We start from the raw sequence: 19,721 nt of genomic DNA on the forward strand, positions 1-19,721 counted from the left end.
ATACAACGCTCAGTTTGACTAGGGTATTCTGGGTTATTGGCCCGGATAAAACCCAATTACATTCCCCGACCAAGGAAGGTGATAGAGTGGCGTAAAAGGGCCGGCGCATTCATCCCCTACAATTTTAACGCTTATCGCGGCTCAAGAGATCTAAATTCCAAGTTGAAATATCACTCATACAGTACTACAAAATATAACAGAACTGATGTTTCACTAATTATGAATCTTCCGCTATGTGGCTCTTGCAGATACTCATTTGGAGACCTTCCATTGGATTTATCTTTATATGATGATATTGCGCTTAGTGAGGCGAAGGCATGGCCACAAGTTCAGAATAATCAATATCGTAGCTAGGAAACTTTTGACGGGACGGGCAATTACCAGGCATGCAAAACATTCATGGAATAGTGAGAAGTGATTTTTACCATCTTAGTATATACTACAGTATGCTTGCCGCTGGGAAATTAGGATTAAGGTGAGGTAGTCTGTTCATAGGCACATCTCAAGGCGCCTCGTTCTTCACTGCTGACCTTGGGTAAGAACTGTGCTTGCTTTCTGAGTATATGGGTTACACCATAACCCCAGTACTCTGCCCAGGATGGTAGAAGACTACAGAACGGGGATATCGTTTCTAGAGACCATGGGATGTGTGTGAATATCACATGCTAGGCAACACCGTTCGTTATAGCAATGAGGTTTATACTTCCTAGAGCACTCGCAAGAAGTGACTTGAAGCAATCGTGAACTGCATAAATTCGTTGACCAACTCTGTAACTAGGCTAAAAACACAGGTACATGGCGAAGCATGCAACAATACAACGGTACACCCCGAGGGAACCACCTAAACAGTCTCGTGATACTCAATCTGTCCTTCATCATGACTTAGCATCTGCTTCGCCTTTGAGATGGAGGTACTCTGGTCTTTGAGAGCGTTCTCCATCTCAATATACCGTGTCGGTCGAGCGACGCTGATAGCTTCCGGGTTCCCATTGACGAAAATACTGTGATTCTCGCGGAAGAAAACGTCAATATCTTCTAACGCACGATTGGCAGTCTCAGGATAGAAGAAGTAGACAACAGGGATAAAAGAAAAGTTGAAGACGGTCCAGATGATATAGAACTTCCATCCCAGATTCTGGATCCCGATGGGGGTAATCTCCACGACCATAAAATTCATCGCCCAGTTTGTGGCTGTACCAAGCGCAGCTCCCTTCGTCCGCATGCTAAGCGAGTTGAGTTCGACTGGCAGAAGCCATCCGATACCCTGATAACTGCACCCGAAGAATAGGTAGTAGCAGAAGAAGAAGGCAACCGCGGCTGCAGCCACTTGCGTCTGGTGTGGATAGTCTGGCTTCTCGCTGAATCGGAGCAGGACGGTAATCATCAGGTAGCAGACGCCCTGACCTAAGGCGCACCAGATCATGAGTTTGCGTCGACCCCAGCCATCGATCTTTGGGATGGCTAGCGTGCTGGCGATCAGATATGAGACGGAATTGCAGGCCGCAAGCAGTCGTGATAGCATCTCGGATAGTTTCACGGATTCCATCAAGACCGTGGGCAGGTAGTATGATGTGACGTTGATACCAGCCAGCTGCTGCATGGCTTGTGCACCGGCTCCCAGTATAAGACGGCGAATCACGCAGGTACCGCCCTGGTCTCCGGTCTTCCCGCGCAGGAGCTGACTCCAGGAGATGGCGTGTTCGCGTTCATATTGTACCGCGGTGATGATCTCGGTATACGCTGCGATGACATGGGGATCGTGGACATCTTTGTCCTCTAGATCGGCGATGATCTGCTGAGCATTCTCCGTTTTGTCGTGGCCAATCAGCCAACGAGGGGACTCTGGCAGCCATGGCACGGTGGCATAAAGGACAAAAATGAAGACGAATTGGAAAGCAAGTGGGAACCGCCATGACGCTGGCCCAGGCACAAAGGAGAATCCGAAGGTCATCCAATTGGATAATGAGTAACCGGCAACGTTGAGGATCATTTCAATGATAACGAGCTTGCCTCTCCACTTGATCTGTGAAGTCTCTCCCTGCCACACGGGAGCCGTGGCCGTGTTAATACCGTTCCCAATACCGGCTACGACTCGACCGACGATCATCTGAGGGACACCATACGCTGCAGTCTGTAGAACAGCGCCGATGGACATGATTGTCGTTCCGCATAGGATGGTTTTTTTGCGACCCCATTTTTCTCCGACATACATGGCAGCTATGGCGCCGACCAGACAGCCGACATCGTAGATGGCCGTGACTGTTCCCACTAGACTGGCGTTGTTGTGAAGGTGCAGTACATCAAGAAAGTCTTTTGTTACGATGACACCACCTGCAACCGAGAAGGAGGCGTCAGTTAGGCCCTAGATGCAATGGAAAGAGAATAGAGAAGAAACATACCGAAAACACCCTGATCGTAACCGAACAGCATCATGTCCGTTGCACAAGCAACGGTTACCCAGAATGTCAACCATCCTCCCTTCAAGCCAAAGTACGGCTGACTGAATCTACCCTTAGCCATTTCGGTGCATGAATGATATGATGCAATTGAACAATATGGACACAATCAGCTATCTTACACGTGGGAACATGTCGGTGGTTTTATACTAATCGTACCATACCCCAGGATATCCATCTCCACTCTCCAAGGAAGTGTAACCCAAGAACACACAGTCATTGTAGCCCCACAATTGAGACCCTTTGAGTGGGTTGTTACCAGGCACTAGTCCAAAATAAAGGTCATAATCCGGAGTCGAAACCTGGAGAAGTCTGCCCATGGGGTTGAGTGTGTTCGGTTCCGCCGGAACTTGACCTTTCAACCATCGGTTCCGGTCAAGATACAACTCCGCCGGCATCCAGGCAAGAGGAACAGGGGCAAGATAAACGTAATGATCAGCCGGCCCGGTGATGGGGCAATCGTTCTATCTATGAGCGATTTTATTTTAGCTCACGTGCGCGTCATAGTCACCGTCGTGGAAGATGACGCTTGTAGACGGACGGCACGGCTTGACTTGAATACTTCGGCGAACAAGACGATCCTACGGAGTAAGTTTATCTTCATGGTGCTTGTCGTCGGGTACCAAAGCTGGTGATGGGTAGGAAGGGTCCTTTAATGAAGTACAGAATTGGTATCTAAGCACCCTTTCAAACGATATTCAGGCTTTCGGCGGCAAGTGACAGGAGGTTTGTCTGGGTCGCGTGTACTCGGCTTCCCGAGGCTATCGGCAGCCTACAAATCCGAACGCTGGTGGTTTAACAATGGCATGCGGTAAAAAAGGGTTTATCAAATGCACTACCAGATCAATTACGAGGAACTGACTAGGTGGTATAATTATTAACTCAGGTGCAGGTTTTGCCTCTATGATAATTGGCTCATATATACAAGCAACCCTTCTCCCCTACATCATCTCATCGCATTATTGTCTTACATTAAACACGCTCCGGCCAGGCTTCAAAAAGGCCCTCGGAGACAGTGACATCGCTGAATGTCACTTCACCCGCACCGTTGTGGAAGAACTTGATGTCAGTCGAGTTCTTGTACCAGGAACTGCGAAAACTATTAGCCAATGCCTTGTTGCCGGCCCTCAGAGAATACATACCGAGCCCAGGTACTCAGGGCAAAGCGTCCATTGGCATAGACCTCAAGGACGGCGTTGTCCACAACGATCGTAAGGTCCAGAGTCTCCATCTCCTGGGTATCACCCTGCAGATCGAACAACCGGAGGCGTCCGGACTCATTGGTGCTGACAATTCCATTAGTGGTCTTTGCTGCAGCACTGGTGTTACTGCGGTCGACGATGATCGATTCGTTGGAGAACTGATAGTAAATAGTGGTGTTTTCGAGGTCAGATGACAACACTTGGAAGCCAGCCTGGAGATCAGAGTTACGGGCAGAGCGAGGGAAGGACAGCTTGGCAGTCAGGACATAGAACTTGGTAGTCGGGGAGACCTGGAAGGGCACGAGGCCAGCCTCCTTCGATGTACGCTCCGGCTCAGTGATCTTCGGTCCAGACATGAGAGCTTCACGCGTCTCCCGAGCAATTTCAATTCCCAGGGTCTTCAGTTCAATGCCAGACTCCCCACGCTCCACACGCCAGGACGATCCGCTTTCCCGCGCAAGCTCATTGTCAACCACGTTGGAAATGGTCTTGATGTGAAGCTCACGAGGAAGCAGAAGGGTACCAACCCAGTCTTGCTGTGAAAGTGGGAACCCTTTGGCCTGCTCGAACAGGTCACCAGTGAGCCAGACAAACGAAATGTAACGATCGGGAGCGCCACTCTTTGTGGACACCTGGGAGGTTGCAGGCAGAATCTGACCAGCGGCAGCATAGCCAGAAGCACCCCAGTCTAAGACACCAGCCATGGTTGGTGTGAAAGTGATATTTCCGTTGTTAGAGACGTTGCCAGCAGCCCATAGCATATCGTGAATGGACGACACCTGGGACACAATAGGAGCTCCAGAACCCTCAGTGCCCAAGGTTGTGAAGATCTCGCCATCAAGGCTGTAACCTTCATCGTTCAGGCTGAAGATGTTACCAGTCTCGAAGTTGAAACCCCATCCTCCAGCCCAATCGCCGTTCCCCCAAGTGCTGTTGACCTTCTCCTGCCACCACAAGCCCAGATACTCCCAGTTTTCGAGGCTCATTTCCTTTTGGTCTTGACGATAGAGGAACTGACCAGGGCCCTGTTCGTGGACACCACCAGAGACGGTGGTGTACCAGGTACCCGGGGCACTGTGCGCGGCAGCGTCCAACTCCGGGCTTTGGAAAGCGAAGGGGTCCCGGAAAGCGGTCACATTGCTGTCCGACGGAGGGAGGGGAATGACCGGTGGGCGATCAAGTTTGGTAAAATTGCGACCGCCGTTGGATGTGACGGCTAAGGATTGGGATTCGGCTCCAGGGTGGTAGGGGATCGACCAATGTATTGGAAGCGACGAGACGGAGGTATAGAAAAGGGTGGGCTTGTCGTCAATTCCCTTCGGGAATACGAAGCCATCAAAGACCGCTACAGGGTCGTTCTTGCCACCAGGTATGATAATTTGGCCTCCATTAGGATTCAGATCACGGTATTTGACCAGATCATCGGTCGTGGCACCTGAGATACCACTGCCATTGTGCAGCCAGCCAACGTGGAAGAGACCGGTGTCGGGATCAGTGTAATGAGCACACGGGTCGCCGATTCGGCCGGCTGGTGGGAGAATATGAGCTCTAGGTCTCCATGTATCATACAGAGAGCCATTGGCCAGAGTTGAAAGGTTTGGGGGGGCTGCATTATAATCGATAGCGGAGGCAGCGTAGGCCGCCTGGCTGGTGACCAGAGCACCCGCGGTTGAGGAGAGCTTCATGGCGACGTGCTAGAGAAGTGGATGGATGGCAAAGCTCCAGAAGCCCTGTCGGTGAGGAGATTTAGCATTTAAGTAGTATTTTCAATTCATACTACATCTTGTTTGCTATCGGTCGTTGGCCGAGGGAATAAAATGAGATATGGGCCGCATGCGGAATAGTGCCCCTGGAGAACGTCCATAATGTCGGCGAAACACCCCATTCCACCATATCTATGGGGTAGAACTATGCTCTGTGTCTTGTTTGCTCCGTACACCGTTCTTCAATGAAAAGAGCACGTTGGACACATTGTGCGCAATTCTCCGAGGATCCCCCATTTCCCCGAGAGTTGGAGATCCAAGCAAACAACTTTTCCCATCGTAGTAACTGAGGAGGGGCGCAAACTACATCATGGCGCCGCCAAGCGGTTTTCTTCCTTCCTGTTCCTGAGCAATAGTGGATCAAAGATCTTGGTACGCTCCTCAACAAATCTTGGGGTGTGCCAGGCTACCAGCATCCCATCTGACTGTGTCTCCAAGAGGGAAAGCTTCTTGTCGTCAGGACGAGAACCACGCGATTGTCGCATTGTTGCGGGGGAGCTGATGGTCAGATGCAGCGGGGCTGTCTGATCAAGAACGATCGGGCCGACCACTGTGGCGTCGATAGTATGTATATTTATCAAACCACATCTGCATGTCATCCATAGGGATACATGCAACTAAATGTCCCTTCGGATGATCGTATTCAGGGCATCTGCCGAAATCCCCGGCACGTGAGGAGCTGTTTGCACTGTTTGATCTACTTTCCCCTTTTAGGCACTTCGGGCATCAACTCCGTCTTCCACACTTGCAAAGTAGTATGCTTGACATCCATTGCGTTTGAAGACCGAAAAATATCCATACATTGTGCAGCTATTTTAATTTCTATCCCACAATCCCATATATACTATTCTCATATCCCTTATCTTATAACCGTTGACCCCTAGCAATCAGATGACGGATCTCATTCTCATTCTAGGCATACATATACATGCTGATGATCCTTCCTTTCCTAGGTCCAGAAGGGTCGTTTGAAGATCGTCATTTGATTGATACACAATGAGACGCACTCGGAGAAACTAGCCCTATTCTGAGTCTCCACAATTTGCCCGACTGTGGGGATATCTTTTTTGAGCTCACCTTCTTTCATTGCCAAGGGTAGGGCCACTCAAACTATCAAAAGCCCATATGACTTCCTCATGGAGAAGACCACTTGATATTTCCATGTCTGGAAGGACAAACAAGATGTATAGTTAAGAGACACAATGGAACTTATGGAAGCATTTTTACCCCTTAGGGATTAACTAGACAATGAACATTGATTAGTTTTTCTGGGCTATGGGAAGACTGGAGTCCTTGTCTGTCTCTGACTCTTTATTATTCTCACTATACTTTTTCGTACAGTACGAGATTAGATGATACTGTATGAGTAGCCTGTCAATTTTCTGTAACATTGGCTAGTTTATGCCAAGCAGCTATTGCTTGCCCTATCCCATGAGCAGGCTACAGGGATGGATCTCAAGTGACGATATATTGTATGTTGACTGCGCAGGGGGGTTCATGATCCCAGCTCTTGATCCCCTTAGGTATATCGACCAATAATACCTCAAATGCTTAGCCTCCAGGACCAACTATTTCTCAATATCTTGAAACCAGATTGCACTTCTCTTGCGGGGTGCAATTGCAATTACTTGGCACCCATCTGATCTCCAGTACCAACATTTCGCGTAAAATAACGGGACTCCGATTTAATGTGGCTTTGCCCTCCGAGCTAGCGCGCATTATAGGTTCAAACTTGACAATGTACCACTCCTGGCAACTTGAACCTCATATACTATTTCCCCCGGGGCAATACCCACGGCTCAACCACAAGGCTGCCTTCAATAATTTTACTTTGTCCACCAATAAATGGCTGACCTGCCTTTGTGGTAGCAAATTCGACAAGGGAAACAATACTACCTCGCCCGCTGTCTTCAAGGTATAAGGTGGACAATCCAGAATATGATCGACCTGGTATCTTCCGGTGTGCCCAATGTTCATCCACATGTCCACACTTGTCTTTATGACCTGAGAGCAGAACTTGGCTTGGCAAACTGTAACATAATCCAGAAGATTATGTTCCATGCCGTGTTGCAATCCTAAGGTTCTTATAGAATTCGAAATTCCTCCCAGTAGTAAGTTTTCAGTCCTTCTTCAGAGAGCTGATTAATCTCCACCATCGGTAAGGCTGTCCTCAATCTTTCCTTGTCTTCGCGAAGGTGTAAACAGCGAATACAATATCAGTCACGCCAACCGAAACGGACAGAGACAGTTCATATCCTCTTTGTGACACGCATCCCAGAAGGTAGGAAAATAACAAGATCAAGTAAGGCGATCCATGCTACCGAGGTAATATTTTAGAGACCTTGTACCCTATAGGGTTTACCTAATTGGGTATGGTCGGCCGTTGCCTAATCTGAGGGGGTCTTTGCCCTAGTTGCGACTAAACTGTTACTGTGTATGTTGAGCGCTGCACGGAGTGGAAACCCTCCTGGAAGTTACCTACTGGCAGTTTTACCACCTCGGACCGCCATTTAGCTGTATCATGGCAATGTTCTTGAATCCTCGAGCCAATGGATCGTTCATCAGAACGTTGCGATGCACACGTGACACCGAGAGTGGAGTTAGCACGAGCACCAAGGCTCAAAGGAACGGCACTGCTTTAGTGGGACCGGGGATAAGGTGTTGTTTTTCAAAGGGATTCTGTTCCCTGTTCCAGCTGAAAGAGGCGCGGTTTCAAGCTAAAGCCATTAGACTTGGCAATAAAGTTTGGGGCCAGCAGCACTGCCGCCACAAGTATCACCGGTTCTGGCCATGAAATGAGTCAAAAGAGCGAAGAGGCTCTAGAACACGTTGGGTTACGAAATCACCTCCAATAAACTCTTTCTCCGACCATTTTGAGCCTCTTTATGGCGTCGAGAGATCCAGTGGTGTTACATTCGTATGGGAACCGATGACAAGAAGAGAGCACGGAACGAAGGCAACGAGATTGTCTAGACCCACTCATTGCCATGGTCTTTACCGATTGGGTTCCACTGGATGGAGGCGAGACCCTGTCAAGTTAAAGGGTTCTCGTCAAGCCACAGGAAAATCTCACTGCTAAGCTGAATGTCATACGTATCATCCTTCTTCTCTGCCCCTTTTACTCCGCCCGGAAATGCATTGAAACTGGCCAACACTGCTACCCTTCTGATCGCGAGATAATTCAACGCTTAGGGACCACTGGAAACGTTTCACAGACTATTCTGGAAACGCAACTGTCCCACTACGGTCCATGATAGACTTTCGCTGGCGATGTTCCCTATATCGAAGGCGTTCTGCTGCGACTCATTCGGCTGTCTCCGACAACATCCATAATGCGAGTCGTTAATTGACTAATCAAAGACAGAATAAAACCAATGCGACAATGGAAGAATCTTATCGGGATGCCACACAAGCATCGAGCGCCGGGATGGCGTCCTGCCACGCTTCGCGGCATTTACTTGGGCTCGCTGGCCGCGCTCATGTTAACAATGTTGATCACGATAGGAGGAATTTACCTGGGTAGTGCTGCGAGAGGCGGGCTCGCGATCTTTAGCTCAACCGAGGACATAGCTACGGCGCAACAAGTGGCATACACCTTTGTGCCGATGGTGATGGGTGTCATAATAGGTGCTATGTGGTCCTTCACCGAGTACGATGCTCTTCGACTTGAGCCATACTTCCTATTATCAAATCCCAAAGGCGCTTCAGCTGATGTACTGCTTCTCAACTATGTATTCGGCCATTTCACAACGACCCCATTTAAGGCCGCCCGCAACCGGCATTGGGTGGCTCTTTGCGTGTCAATCCTGAGTATTGCATTACAGTTGATACTTCCGGCAGTCCTAGGTAACCTGGTCAGCGCAGAGGTGGTCTCTATGCAGCTCCCGCAAACCCTCAAAACTTGGCCCATGCTTATCAATCTAGACACGCATATATACTGGACGTTTCACAATGCAGTGAATCAATCCCTCACCATCGACAACGTCCATTCGGCAAGCGATGTAATTGGATCCAGACGATATGCGATGCCTCCGGTTCAGACATATTGGAATAGCGGATCCGAGGATGACATGTGGAGGCTGAACCAATCTGTATATTGGGCCGATGTATCGTGCGCTTACATCGACGGCGATGGGTTATTGGCGGGTCTGTCACGTCTGGAGAGGGATCAGGAAGCGCTGCCTCTATCTGAGGTTTTTCTGTTAGATCAAGGCAGTACTCGACTGGCAGATGTCGCCGGGGCTCTCGACACTTGTACCGCGCGGTCCGATCAAGATGAGATGGACACTCCCCAGGTACAATATTGGAAGCTGCTGCAATGGAACGAGAACCCAAAGATCTGTGGGCAATTTGACCTAGTTGGGGTGGCGGTACATGCGAATCAGGTGGTATTAAACGCACAACATGGTTCCAACAAGTCCTCAGACGGGTTCAGTCCGTTTGGGTGCAGCGTCAATTATATGATGGCCGAGGCAGAGATCACATTATATGCGAATGGCTCGGTCGCTTTGGTCGATGTACAATCAGATACCACGACAGATCTGTCAGAGACTAGCTTCGATACAGCAATGTTTAGCAGCTCACTGCTGCGCATGGCAGTCGCTTCCAACACTGTGGACGATCAGTACGGGATGCTGTCCCAAGGTGATATATGGTCCGAAGTTGACGCAGCCATCAGCCAGTCCTTTGTCCCTTTGATGAGCCGTACCTTTGACCTTCGGCAAACTGTTCATGTTGAGGGGATCCGTATTGTTCAACGGGTCGCATTACTTGTCCAACAGAGTAGTGTCCGCATATCGGCCATGATTCTCACGTTTGGAGTGGTGCTGGTTGCGAGTCTCCTCTATCTGTACCCACGTCGTCCAAACTTTCTGAGCGACAACCCTGCTTCGATCGCATCGATGTGTTGCATAGCTACAGATGTCATTGATGCTCCAAGCCTGGAGATGCTGTCCCAGATGGAATTGGAAGTGTTGACGACACGGCAGCTTCGGTCCTTTCTAAGCAGAGGCCGCTGTAGCTGGAGGGAAACTAGTCAAGGACAGCGTCTGGTAATATCCTTTCCTGATGGTAAGTCGCGCTGAGCTGGGGGGACTGCGAACCGATGGAGTTGATATTGACATACTACAGACTCCACTCATCGAAGCCAACAGAAATCTCGACGAAGGGCCGACCCTCCACCCCCTTTCCTCATGATCCCTATCTTCATCCTAGAAATTTCAGCATTCCTTGCCGCGCTGGGAGGCATGCTCGTTATTATGTCGAAGTCCTGGCAGTACGGGTATTTCCCACCTTTGACTGATATCAAAGTAGACGACCTAAGAATTATATGGATGCTGCTTCCTCCCGCGAGTGCTGCTCTCATACGGGGATTGTATATATCGGTATACCAAAACTTCACTATTTTGGAGCCTTGGTTCATACTTCAAAAAGGCAACGCAACTGCTCGGTCCTCCTTTCTGCTAGACTATGGGTCTCAGAGCCCATTTGCCGTGGCGCTAAAATGCTTCAATCGTCGTTACCTACTGCTTGGCCTTGTATCTTTGACGTGTATTCTCAACACGATTCTGACTATTCTTGCAAGCGCTCTCTTCTCGCTGGAATACTCCCCGATGGCCACCGATAACATTATCGAATCGGAATATGACCATCGATCCTATACTACCGGCAATCACACTTGGATCTTGGCGGAGGCCGATCTTTTCCAGAGCAGTATCTACACCGGTATACCTATACTTCCTTGGACCACTACCTCTCACTCCCTGCTTCCCGTGCAGTCGAACATGACAGAAGACCAATGGGCTACCAGTCCGTTGGTCGGCATCGGTGCCAACCTAACGTGCCAACTCCTTTCTGCGGCACACGGCCATTCCCAAGACATTCTCTCAGGTCCGACCTATTGGCAGTATTCCCCATCCGGGCATCCGAACACAACCTGTCGAGTCCGTGCGCAAGAATCAGCCCTTGGTGGCTCGAAAGCGCCGGTTAGCGTTGACTTCATCGCCCCGACCGAATCAGACCAAAGGCATCCCCTATGCCGAAGGCCTGGCATTCTGGTCGTTGCCCAATTGAATGAGGCGGGGCTTGATCAAGTTCCAACAGGGAACATTGCAACCCTGTACTGCGAGTCGAGTGCTACGATCCAAACCTTTCTTGCCACCTTCGACCTTCGCGGATATGTGGAGACCTATGATGCTATGAACGGAACCGACATCACGGAGGGCCCCGTACTGGCCAATATCACTGCAAGCCTGGCTAACTACAACAGAGCATTCGCGAATCCACTTGAGTCTAATATCACCCAGTATCCTCCAAAGAGCCGTCATAAAATACTGCAGAATTGGTTCGGACTCTTGGCTGCCCATGTGTACAAGCAGCAGAACACAAATGACCTAACTACAATCGATATTGACCTCTTGATCGAGGCGGCAACCCTAGTCTACCAGACAGTCTTTGCTGCCGATGTCACGCTCCATCGTGACTTTCATTTCAATCGCCTGTCAAAGCCCGTACGGATTCCCGATGCTACTATTTACGACACCTTCATGTCCTTTATTCCGGTTCGGCCGGCTTTTATCGTTGTCTTCCTGATTATAGGCTTCGACACATTTGTCCTCATGTATGTGTTTATCACCAGAAAGAGGCGGTTTGATTTTCCCCGGAGTCCCCGATCAATTGGTTCAATGATTCCCTGGATTGCTAAGAGTAAGATGCTGGACGATTTCCGAGACACTTCGTCGTGGAGTGCATCTGAACGGGCGGCACATCTGATGAAGCTAGACAAGAGATACGCTCTGATCAGGACGGGTATGGAAAATGGGAAGGGGACATATGCACTGGATGAGGAGCCGAGTGTTACAGGGGAGTCCGCAGTCCACGATATGCCCCCAAAAGAACCTGTTGTTCAGAATATGCCTGTACATAGCGATAGTTAACAATACATAAGTATATAGTTTCGAATCTCAGTTGACACCACGTTGCAGATTAGTGAATTCTACTCATCTAGCGCCAATTCGTTAATAGAACTGTACCACTAGAAGGTAAGCTACTTTGTCCGACCATGGACACATGTATCCCTTTACTTCTCTGTCCCGTGGCTGAGTCCACCGAGTTCCACGAGTGTATTAGAGTGAAAGACAACATTCCTGAAGTACGATTCAGCGCTCTGTTATATGGAAATACCTACCGGTGGCGTAGTTTTACATGGGGAAGATCGGGGAGTGATAGTTTCTTTTATACAGCAACGTAGCCATGGTGCTCACCTAATTCTTATGCCGTGCACTGTACCATATTGTCTTGGAATATAAAACCAAATAAGCCAGATTCTTCCATCAAGAGCCAATAGCTCAGCAGCATCATTGGTCTAGTGGTAGAATTCATCGTTGCCATCGATGAGGCCCGTGTTCGATTCACGGATGATGCACTAATCTTTTGCTTTTCTTTTTTCCCCCTGACACTATTCCATTAAGTTTAGCCTCATGTTTTCTTGCTTCTTCCAGAGGATCTACTACGAAAGCTTTGCAAAATTTCTATTATCCTGGAATATATTTTCTTAAAGTCGTGAACCTGAGTGGTCAATCCAAACAGCTATCATGGGTACATGGCGTCGCCATATATCACTGGACGCGTACTTGCATTCTTATATATAGCACGATGGATCCCCATGCACAAGTTACTCAGTTCTTGTTAATTTATTTCTTTATCATAATACAATGTTGGATCATCGTAGAGAAGTACTACAACTGCAAATATAGATTCACCTCTGTAAAAGGATACCCCGCGTCCCTAAAGATATATTTCTAGTGGGTAAATCACTCATAAGGTAGACGTTATCATTATGTTTCATTTTGCCCTATCTAGCCCAAATTCATGAACAATTAGAAATTAGCTAAATTCGCTTCAAGCACCTCTTGTCAGTATAGAATGCCTGTTTGCGAGTATTGATCTAGGCCCTTGGACCATTGATGGTATCTTGGTAGGTGACGGTATGCTGCAACGCTAGGTTGCCAACGACGCATTGCGCTTTGTGATCGTTTGATTCAATGTCCACTGAGTTGCTAGTGTCGCGCGACCTCCATTATGCTGGTGAACTCATAGCCCTCATGGCTCACTTTGCCAGGACCTGGTCAACCAGCGCCCGGTACTCTCTCTGCTTTTGACATTGGTCGAGGAAGACGTGGTATTTTGCCCGCAGCAAACTCTTCTCTCTCTCATCCTCACTCGGAAAGAAACATTTGCCTGGCTTGCTCATCTTCTCCATAATCTCTTGGAGGTCGGTCGTGTTTCCTTTCGCATCTGCGGTGGCAGCTTTGGCACCCAACATCGCGGCGCCGTGACACACTGCTGCATTGACATAAAACGGAACCACAACAGTCATGTCACAGGCAGAAGCAATCAAGTTGACTAGGATGTCATTCTGGCATTGAGATCCCGACATGAAAATGGAGGTAATGTGATGACCGGACCGATTCATGCTCTCAATGATTTGCCGGGTCTGCAACGCGATAAATTCCAACGTGCTGTAGTAGAGGATTGAAAGACTGTTGATTGATGTATCGCTTGTCAAGCCGATGATAGAGCCTGTCATTTTTGGATCGGCCATGGGAGATCGATTGCCCCAAAGGTCGCCGTAGTAGAAGAAATGGCGTGCGAGGTAGGCAACACAGGGGGCGTAGCTTTTCTCAGCCATCTCCCGTAGATGCTCGTTCAGAAACGTGAAAATGTTGGTCTTCTTCACTTCTGCCAAATCCTTCGCCTGGTTATATGCTGGATGGGTTTCAATGACATGTTTGAGCAGCTGGCCCGTTGCAGATTGCCCTCCTTCGGCCATCCAGCAATCCGGCAGTAAAACATCTCGATACGGTCCCCAAACTCCAGGCACGAAAACCGGATTCGGCGACATGACGAGGTGGCATGTGGACGTTCCTGCCACCGCAGCGAGTCTAGTAAAGAGCTCTTGTCTCTTGTCACTAGAGTTGTTGGGGAGATCAACCTTGGCCCCGACGGTGCCTATCCAGCCAGCATAGGCGTCGATCACACCACTACCAATGGGGATGCCGACTGGTAGACCTAGCTCCCTGGCTGCTTTCTCAGATAGATAGCCGGCGAGCTCTCCTGCATGGAGATGTTGACCATTCTGTTCAACCGTTGATTAGATACTTGTGGCACCTCTGGAAAGAACCGACCCAATGTTGGATACGCCTTGAAATATGCAACTCACCAGGCCATGTTTTCCCCCAATTGTAGTGAAATTGTTCTCTGTGAATTCGCCAAGTCCAATGGTCTCGAAGAAGTCCACAGCCCATCCACCGGCCGCGCCCTTCTCAGGTTCTTTCGGCAGATAGCCCTGTTTGCAGACGAGGCTACACAAGCTCCTCGTCTCACTACCGGTCGCAATATGAGTGAGAGCATCTGCCAAGTCATAGAACTTGTACTTTGCGAATGTCTCGGTCGGCATATTATTCTTCAGCCACAGGATCTTGGGGATCTCCATCTCAATAGACATTTTCCCTCCCACATAGCTCAATACCTTGTGTCCAGTTGCATTGATCTTGTCTGTTTCGCTTCCGGCTCTGTGATCCAACCACAGGATCACGTTTCGCTCACTATTAAACTCGGGACCAGTAACGGAGACGGGCTCGTCGGTATCGGTGGAAAAGGCAGCGAGAGAGCAAGTTGCGTCAAAGCCAATGCCACGGACGTGCGATGGGTCGATTTTATTCCCGGCGAGTGCGCGACGCACTGCTAAGCCGATGCAGCGCCATATGTCTGTGGTGGATTGTTCCTATTACCCAATACACCAGGTTAACCGTTGGTCGTCACCAGACACATAAGACGTTGGGCACAACTCACATAGTACACCTGTCCATAATGCCAGAGAGCAATATCTTCGGACGCCAATCCGACTATCTCTCCAGTATGGTCGATGACACAAGCGCGTGCACTCCCCGTGCCCACGTCGACGCCTATGTAGTAGCTCTGTTGGAGTTGCATGGTGGATTGCTCTGTAGGAAATTGCTACTCTAGGATTCTACGGGAGCTACGATGGTACTTAAGACTCGAGACCAGAGTCGGGCCACTTCAGAATGTTGGCGATGATAATGTGCTGTGCTATGGAACTTGATCCCCAGAATGACCGGTGAACATACCAGACGGAGCAAACGGCGTCTTTTGCCGTTGGATTTCCAACTGCTCCAAAGAGTTTCGGTGGCCGGATGCATCGGGGGATCCACATTCTTTCCCCAGAGATCCACACGCATCCACTGCCCCGTCGGCCAAAACGCCGTCCATTCCCGATCACAGCCATACTGTCCACTGCGTGGAGAGTACTAGCTTCCTCTCTCCACAGCTCAAACCTCATGATCTAGAGAAATGGATCATGCTAAATTGCTAGTAGATTTCGCCCCAGGATGAGCTTTAAAAGGGAGGGAAGACCTCTTGTGTGACAGGTCGAATTGTGTGTCCGTGTTGTTTGCTTTTTTTCTTGAGCACCGAAAGCTGCATATTTCAAAAAAAGGCAGACCAGAAAATATGATCAACAAAGAGAAAGTGAGAAATTTAAAAGCTCTGTTGTGACTCCAAGTCCTTACCTGACATTGCCGTCCCAGAACCCATCGCTGGTGCTGAAAGCCGTGAAAGAGCTTGAGTTCGAGGATCGCCCGATACCAGACTTGTTGGAGCCCTACGATGTTTCCGTGAGGATTGAATACACTGGGATATGTGGCAGTGATGTAGGCTCCTTCTCATTTTTATATTTGGAGAAAATAATGGAAAGGATTTCAGGCTGAACTACTGTTTAGGTCCACTACTGGCAGCGGGGCCGAATTGGCCAATTTGTGCTTGAAAAGCCGATGGTGCTGGGCCATGAGTCGGCTGGAGTAGTCGAGAAGGTTGGCTCCAAGGTGAAAACGCTGACAGTGGGCGATCGTGTGGCCCTAGAACCAGGAGTGCCCTGCCGGCGATGCACGTTCTGCAAAGCCGGGAAATACAACCTGTGCAGCGAGATGGCCTTTGCTGCTACTCCTCCCTTTGACGGCACCTTGGCCAAGTACTATGTCCTTCCAGAGGACTTTTGCTACCGGCTTCCTCCGAGTGTCAGTTTACAAGAGGGCGCCGTTGTGGAGCCCCTCAGTGTTGCGGTGCATCTCGTTCGACAGGCCGCGCTGCAGCCGGGACAGTCGGTAGTGGTATTTGGTGCAGGGCCCGTTGGCCTCTTGTGCTGTGCGGTGGCACGAGCCTTTGGGGCCTCCAAGGTGATTGTCGTTGATGTACAGACTAAGCGGTTGGAATTCGCCCGTGCCTACGCGGCAACTGCTCATTTCCTCCCGGGCCTGGACTCCTCTCCGGCTGATAACGCCGTTCGGCTTCGAGAAGAAAATGAACTCGGAGTAGGCGCGGATGTTGTGATCGAAGCCTCTGGTGCAGAGCCCTCGGTTTACACAGGTATCCATATCTTGAAACCTGGCGGAACGTATGTTCAAGGAGGGATGGGCAAGGAGGAAGTCAAGTTTCCAATCACGACGGCATGCACAAGGGAGCTCGTTATTCGGGGGAGCTTCCGATATTCGAGTGGCGATTACAAGCTCGCGATTGAGCTGATTGCTGCCGGGAAAATCAATGTCAAGGCGCTGATCACGCAAGTTTTCAAGTTTGAGGATGCGCCACAGGCGTTTGAGGAGGTGAGATCAGGGAAGGGGATCAAGACACTCATTGCGGGCCCCGGAGTATGATCAGTACATCTCTTCTTTGTATAGTAGCTCTTGATGGTGGCATTATCTCCTAGCCAGTGATGAGCAATCTGGTTTAAAATATATATATAGAGTACTGGATTTAATGCTGGTAAGATACCAATTCAAAGACTTTTGTATTATGTCTGGGTCATCGGTTGACTATATAATGTAAACCCTAATATACCATACATGACAGTTACATATTGGAGAGGCTGCCTATCACTATAACTCCATAAAATACGCTATCACTATCGATGGATGTTTTTTCTCCTTAATTAGGCTAAACTGGCATTGTTACTACACACAAGATATAGCGGGGTAAGTAGGCAAAGTACAATATTAAGTAATGGCGCACGCTTGTTCGTCTTTGCGCAGGCTATGCACTAGAGAGCGTGGAGACTACGCCAAATAATTACCATGCTTATTTCTACAGATCGACAAGTGAAAAAGAAGAATGCCGCTAGTGGGGTATGCGGCATAGCGAACAGCTAAGAGTGCCACTTGCGTTGTAAGTTGGACTTTTCAGGCAGGCAAAACAGAACAGTAGAACCGGATTCTAGATCACAGTCTACTCCTACCTGTCCAACTTCGCTATCTAGCATGACGTGTTTCCAGGAAACGTCACCCTGCAGCCAAGCAAGCTATCGGACTCGTCGCATGCACGTTGGACGTCATTATGTTACACCGCAACTGCAAACGAGCCCGGGAAGTAGCTGCCATTGTGCGCTCCAATATTTATCTCGTTTGTCCTGACGGCTGGTAGCCGGTAGTATATCCGTCATTTGGGTTTCGGCGCCTCTTCGGAGGGAACCTAGTGAGTAGGTTGGGATTCTTTTGGTCAGTAGAAAGAAGCGACGTTTCCTGGCACATCCTTGTGACCATGCAGTAAACAATGCAAGTCTCACCGCTGCGAGGGCGTTTATATATGGCAGGATGGAGCCGCAAATCGTGAGATGGATGGAGGGACGAGCATCGCTCGATCATGTCTCTGCGACGCGACCGCACAGCCTGATCTCATCACAATGGCTGTTAGTCTAGATATATTATTCCCCAATACTACGCCATGGACCTCGGGCCATCGCAAACACGGGCATCTTCCTATCTTCGAGAGCGGTCAAGGCGTCAAAGGGACAGTTGTTGTTTCGTCAAAAGACCAGAGAGCTCCGGTATTTGGCATAGTGAAAATAGCCTTAGAAGGTAAAGAACAACCCTAGCAACAGACAAAAGCGCGACAGCACTATTTATGCCTTAATATCTGACAGGCTTCATCGCAGGAACCCTATTCAACCATGTCGACCTTGTGGGGGAATCCCCGACAATGCTTTATCACACATACGTTTATCAAAAGGCATGGCGTCTTATCGAACATAGGATTGAACGAGATCCATGGCTGACCAGTGCCGAGGGCATTCGACAAAGTAGATTATTAACTTGAATGCCACCTATCTAGAGCAGCAGATTATCAGCGACGTAGATCAATGCTATCACTTCCGATTTCTAGTGCCTAATAGTCTAACAGGCGCCGTGTCGAACAAATACGGCCAGCAAATCCCCTCATCGCTGCATATCAGTTTCTCGCCAGCGAGTCATCGGACTGCGGTCTCATGTTCTAAGGGAACCTGCAATATTGACTATCGAATACGCGCGCAGTTCCTAATTGAAGGGCACTGCGTGGTGGAAACGACTCGGCCGTTCACATTGTGGGCTTCGCAGGGACGGCAACCACCAGTTTGTACCGAAGACTTCCCCGGAGAATACCAACTTTCTGCCTTGAAGACTTTCCGTAGTCCGTTACTCCAACCGGCTGGGAAACTTCACGTTTATAGCCACGAGCCACTGCCTCTTGAATTTTCGCCGGAGAAAGAGGGCGCTGCGACATCAGTACGATTGCGGCTTCGATACGGATCGCCGAAGAACGGCGGCGCCATGCGAATACCTCCGCCGCGGTTCTATGGCATCGTTCGCTCGAATCTTAAGGCCAGCACATTTATCTCTATTCAACCACAACGACGATCACCAGCGACGTGTGATGCTGCCGCCTTTCCGTTCACCTTCGAAACGCGCAAGTCCTACCCAAGCCAGCTGAGGAAGATTTGCTTTCCTCGTTGGACACTATCAGAAATGGGTTCGTATATCCCTTGGAAGCAGTATATTTGGACTTTCGGTAGTCTATAGCCTTCTAATATACGGAGCTGCTAATCATCAATTTAGGTACTGAGAGTATCTGGGAGAGTGAGGCAGAAATGACATTCAAGTGCCACAATCCTGCATATCTAACACCATCATTTTCTTCCATGCTTGTCTCCAGAAGATATAGTCTGAAAATATATATGGTTATTTCCGGGCACGGCCACGCTGCGGTTAAGCTGGAGCTCCCAATCCAGGTAGTCTACACAGGCAGGAGGTTTCTACCGTCGCAAGGAATCATGCATACTGGTGACCCTGCAGAGGATACGCCACCAGCATATAGTCCATAATGCTTGAGTGGACACCCTGCTCACTCTTGTTTCCACTTTACCTGTACGATTACCGATGTGAGTACCGGGTTCAATTGCATCCCTGTATACCAAC

At 49.3% G+C, this 19,721-nt stretch overlaps 6 protein-coding genes across 6 annotated transcripts; 3 read left to right on the forward strand and 3 right to left on the reverse strand.

Annotated features, from left to right (window-relative positions):
• Positions 1-841: 841 nt before the first annotated feature.
• Positions 842-2,520, reverse strand: ANOM_004587 (sugar transporter; the record flags this gene model as incomplete). The annotated part of the gene is made up of 2 exons (XM_015549844.1): positions 842-2,331; positions 2,400-2,520. The coding sequence occupies 2 exons, from the start codon at positions 2,518-2,520 to the stop codon at positions 842-844; spliced, it is 1,611 nt and encodes a 536-aa protein (XP_015409150.1).
• A 908-nt stretch (positions 2,521-3,428) lies between these two features.
• Positions 3,429-5,343, reverse strand: ANOM_004588 (glycoside hydrolase family 32 protein; the record flags this gene model as incomplete). The annotated part of the gene is made up of 2 exons (XM_015549845.1): positions 3,429-3,546; positions 3,599-5,343. 2 exons carry the CDS (start codon positions 5,341-5,343, stop codon positions 3,429-3,431), a joined length of 1,863 nt encoding a protein of 620 aa, XP_015409158.1.
• Positions 5,344-8,795: 3,452 nt separating this feature from the next.
• On the forward strand, positions 8,796-12,356 carry ANOM_004589 (DUF3433 domain-containing protein; the record flags this gene model as incomplete). Its single annotated transcript, XM_015549846.1, has 2 exons — positions 8,796-10,491; positions 10,552-12,356. The coding sequence occupies 2 exons, from the start codon at positions 8,796-8,798 to the stop codon at positions 12,354-12,356; spliced, it is 3,501 nt and encodes a 1,166-aa protein (XP_015409159.1).
• A 1,172-nt stretch (positions 12,357-13,528) lies between these two features.
• ANOM_004590 (FGGY-family carbohydrate kinase) lies at positions 13,529-15,414 on the reverse strand (the record flags this gene model as incomplete). The annotated part of the gene is made up of 3 exons (XM_015549847.1): positions 13,529-14,557; positions 14,642-15,205; positions 15,274-15,414. 3 exons carry the CDS (start codon positions 15,412-15,414, stop codon positions 13,529-13,531), a joined length of 1,734 nt encoding a protein of 577 aa, XP_015409143.1.
• Positions 15,415-15,951: 537 nt separating this feature from the next.
• ANOM_004591 (NAD(P)-dependent alcohol dehydrogenase) lies at positions 15,952-17,150 on the forward strand (the record flags this gene model as incomplete). Its single annotated transcript, XM_015549848.1, has 3 exons — positions 15,952-15,969; positions 16,029-16,151; positions 16,221-17,150. 3 exons carry the CDS (start codon positions 15,952-15,954, stop codon positions 17,148-17,150), a joined length of 1,071 nt encoding a protein of 356 aa, XP_015409134.1.
• A 1,022-nt stretch (positions 17,151-18,172) lies between these two features.
• On the forward strand, positions 18,173-19,627 carry ANOM_004592 (uncharacterized protein; the record flags this gene model as incomplete). The annotated part of the gene is made up of 4 exons (XM_015549849.1): positions 18,173-18,347; positions 18,413-18,486; positions 18,573-19,275; positions 19,362-19,627. The coding sequence occupies 4 exons, from the start codon at positions 18,173-18,175 to the stop codon at positions 19,625-19,627; spliced, it is 1,218 nt and encodes a 405-aa protein (XP_015409136.1).
• Between the last annotated feature and the right edge of the window lie 94 nt (positions 19,628-19,721).

The sequence above is a fragment of the Aspergillus nomiae genome (genome assembly GCF_001204775.2).
Source record: "Aspergillus nomiae NRRL 13137 chromosome Unknown contig00058, whole genome shotgun sequence".
NCBI classification, from domain to species: Eukaryota; Fungi; Ascomycota; class Eurotiomycetes; order Eurotiales; family Aspergillaceae; genus Aspergillus; species Aspergillus nomiae.